Here is a 2,500-nt window from a genome sequence, read left to right on the forward strand (position 1 = left end):
TTATGCTGGAACCAAACGTTGCTTAGCTAATACAGTAACTGGAGCTTCTACCTTTAGACTAAACGTGGAGTGACGTCATCATGAGGTAAATATATAAAGATCAGCAATGCTCTTTTCCGGAAAATTTTGGAAATTGATGATTGGCAACTGTACTTATCAGGAAGATTGTTAGGGTTGAAACTCCACCAATTTACTATTGGGCACCGGACTGAGGCTAAAACATTTTGTGTGATAATTTTAACTTAAGTGATGAGAAATAACGTTTATGCTGTGTACGCACAGCATGGTGTGTGTGTGTGTGTGTGTGTGTGTGTGTGTGTGTGTGTGTGTGTGTGTGTGTGTGTGTGTGTGTGTGTGTGTGTGTGTGTGTGTGTGTGTGTGTGTGTGTGTAACTATTGTAATATTATTGGATTTTTCTAGGGAAATATGTTACTCCCTTATTGACGGTAAAGACGACAAACAGGCTTCTTTCAAGAAAGGCTACTGTTTTATTGATCCTCCAGTGCCACCGCCTCCCCTCCCACCAAGTAGGTCACGTGGAGTTTCTAATGCAGCTAGCACAAAAAGTCATCAAAGGTAACCGCCAAATTTTGTCTAAATATTTCGGATTTTGTATATCATATTAACTTAATTAAAACATTTAAAAAATGATGTGCAGTTTAATTGGATGGTTTACCTGATAAATTTTATTATTTCTAAAATGCATTTGCATTTTTATTAATTTTACTATTTTATATGATGGAAATTTGTTGATCTGGGAACGTTTAGTTTGGCCATGTTGCAGGAGTTAGCAGACTTACTTTGTATGTGCAATAAGATACTTAATCTAGTTAACTCACCGCCGTTAGGACACATGAATAAAATTACAAATTATAGCAAGTTTAAAAGTTAATATCAACTTTTTAATAATGCACAGAAATGTACCCAATATTTCTCATCTAATACTTCTGGCTGTGAACAAACTTGGTAGAGTTCAAGTATGTAACAAAAACTATTACAACAGTTCGAATGCATAATTAAAAAATTTTTAATTTAGTCTAATTTGAGAAAACACGCTCACCAGTCAAAAATTGGTGCACAAGCGCTCTAGTCAAACAACAAACTATAGTCTTGTAGCTACTAATAATAAATATATAAATTGAACTTATACAAATTCAATGATCAATTTTGCATGGTCGAGTTTATTTATGGAGGTTGTCTTTACTACAGGGTTCAGACAGTAGATGATGATGACTCAGACGACGATCCTGGACCTGGGTATGTTAAGGTTGATGTCTGACGATCAATAGTGCTGCAACTGCGTACATCTTATCGACTGAATATATAACTGAAGACAGTTAGACGTATTTCAAGTGATTTTATACGCTACTATTGCTATTCAATGTTGTCAATTAGTTTTAGTTAGATTAATTAATTAACGTAATGCGACAATGATCATAAAGACTGGGGCAGAGCCCATAGTATGGTCGTAATTATCACTTTGACTGACAAGTGTTGATCTGCTTACTTAGCTATGTAGGAATGCTTTACAATTTATTTGTTGGCAAGCGAAGCGAGCCTCTCTTGTCGTGTCGTGATACATCAAAATACGAAGCCCACCGCACTGTGTGTGTGTTTTTTTGTTTGTTTGTTTGTGTGTGTGCATGTGTGTGTGTGTGTGTGTGTGTGTGTGTGTGTGTGTGTGTGTGTGTGTGTGTGTGTGTGTGTGTGTGTGAATTTGTGCGTGCGTGCGTGCGTGCGTGCGTGCGTGCGTGCGTGCGTTTGTCGGATGTGACATGGCGGCGGCCACAGTACCCTGTGCTGTGTAGTTGCTTGCCTCCGTCCAACTACCTCTGACTCAAAAGACCCGTCAGAGGCCCGATCAGATCTACAACGATGGACAAGGAGTACGGCACACGAAAGAAGTCGCAGGAGAGGACCATTCTTAACGCGAGCCCAGGACATCGGATTGATGGCGTCACCCAAACGCTGTCCTTTCTGGACAACTGCAGACGTCTTGCAAGCCTCTCAGTTTGTTACTTATGCACAAAGAGCGGAAGCAGAAATTGTTTGCATCTGCAGACCTTGGATTTGCCGTTTTGCTTCCCTTACGGGGACAGAGTGACCTTTCTAAGGCAGCAAGGTAGGAGGATCGAGAAAGAGGAGGAGGAAGAGGAGGAGGAGGAGGAGGAGGAGGAGACCCCATCCACCTGCCCTGGTACTAACAACAACATATAATATCGGCAACTTACCTAAAGAAGAAATTTCAAATAGAAATTATTATTGCACTAAATGATCAAAAGTGGTACAAACCTGCATGCATGGCTGCTGTTGCTACTAGTACACTACCTTCTAACTCCCTGCCTTCCGTGCTATAACACTTACACATCAGTTGCTATTCAAAATCCTACAATCTTATAAAGAACGCCATTTTCTAACTATAATCGGATGGCCACGACATTTGAAGAATAAGATTTTAGCATTAGTTGTCTTCGGACTCGTCGTCTACAAGAGCAAACAT

General features: G+C 39.9%; 2 protein-coding genes across 3 annotated transcripts in view; one reads left to right on the top strand and one right to left on the bottom strand.

The window, feature by feature from the left end:
* The window catches only part of LOC134188080 (uncharacterized), a 6,362-nt gene extending 4,816 nt beyond the window's left edge, over positions 1–1,546 (top strand). For both annotated transcript variants that reach the window (XM_062656267.1, XM_062656268.1), the window contains exons 13-14: positions 421–576; positions 1,210–1,546. In XM_062656267.1, the coding sequence (XP_062512251.1) occupies positions 421–576; positions 1,210–1,279 (226 nt within the window). In that variant the 3' untranslated portion in view covers positions 1,280–1,546. The remainder of the gene's footprint in view (positions 1–420; positions 577–1,209) is intronic.
* Positions 1,547–2,268: 722 nt separating this feature from the next.
* LOC134187641 (uncharacterized) overlaps positions 2,269–2,500 on the bottom strand; it is a 7,175-nt gene continuing 6,943 nt past the window's right edge. Inside the window, exon 17 of the mRNA XM_062655793.1 lies at positions 2,269–2,500. This exon is cut by the window's right edge and continues 158 nt beyond it. Coding sequence (XP_062511777.1) covers positions 2,462–2,500 — 39 coding nt within the window. The 3' untranslated portion in view covers positions 2,269–2,461.

The sequence above is a fragment of the Corticium candelabrum genome, chromosome 12 (assembly GCF_963422355.1).
Source record: "Corticium candelabrum chromosome 12, ooCorCand1.1, whole genome shotgun sequence".
Taxonomy (NCBI): Eukaryota; Metazoa; Porifera; class Homoscleromorpha; order Homosclerophorida; family Plakinidae; genus Corticium; species Corticium candelabrum.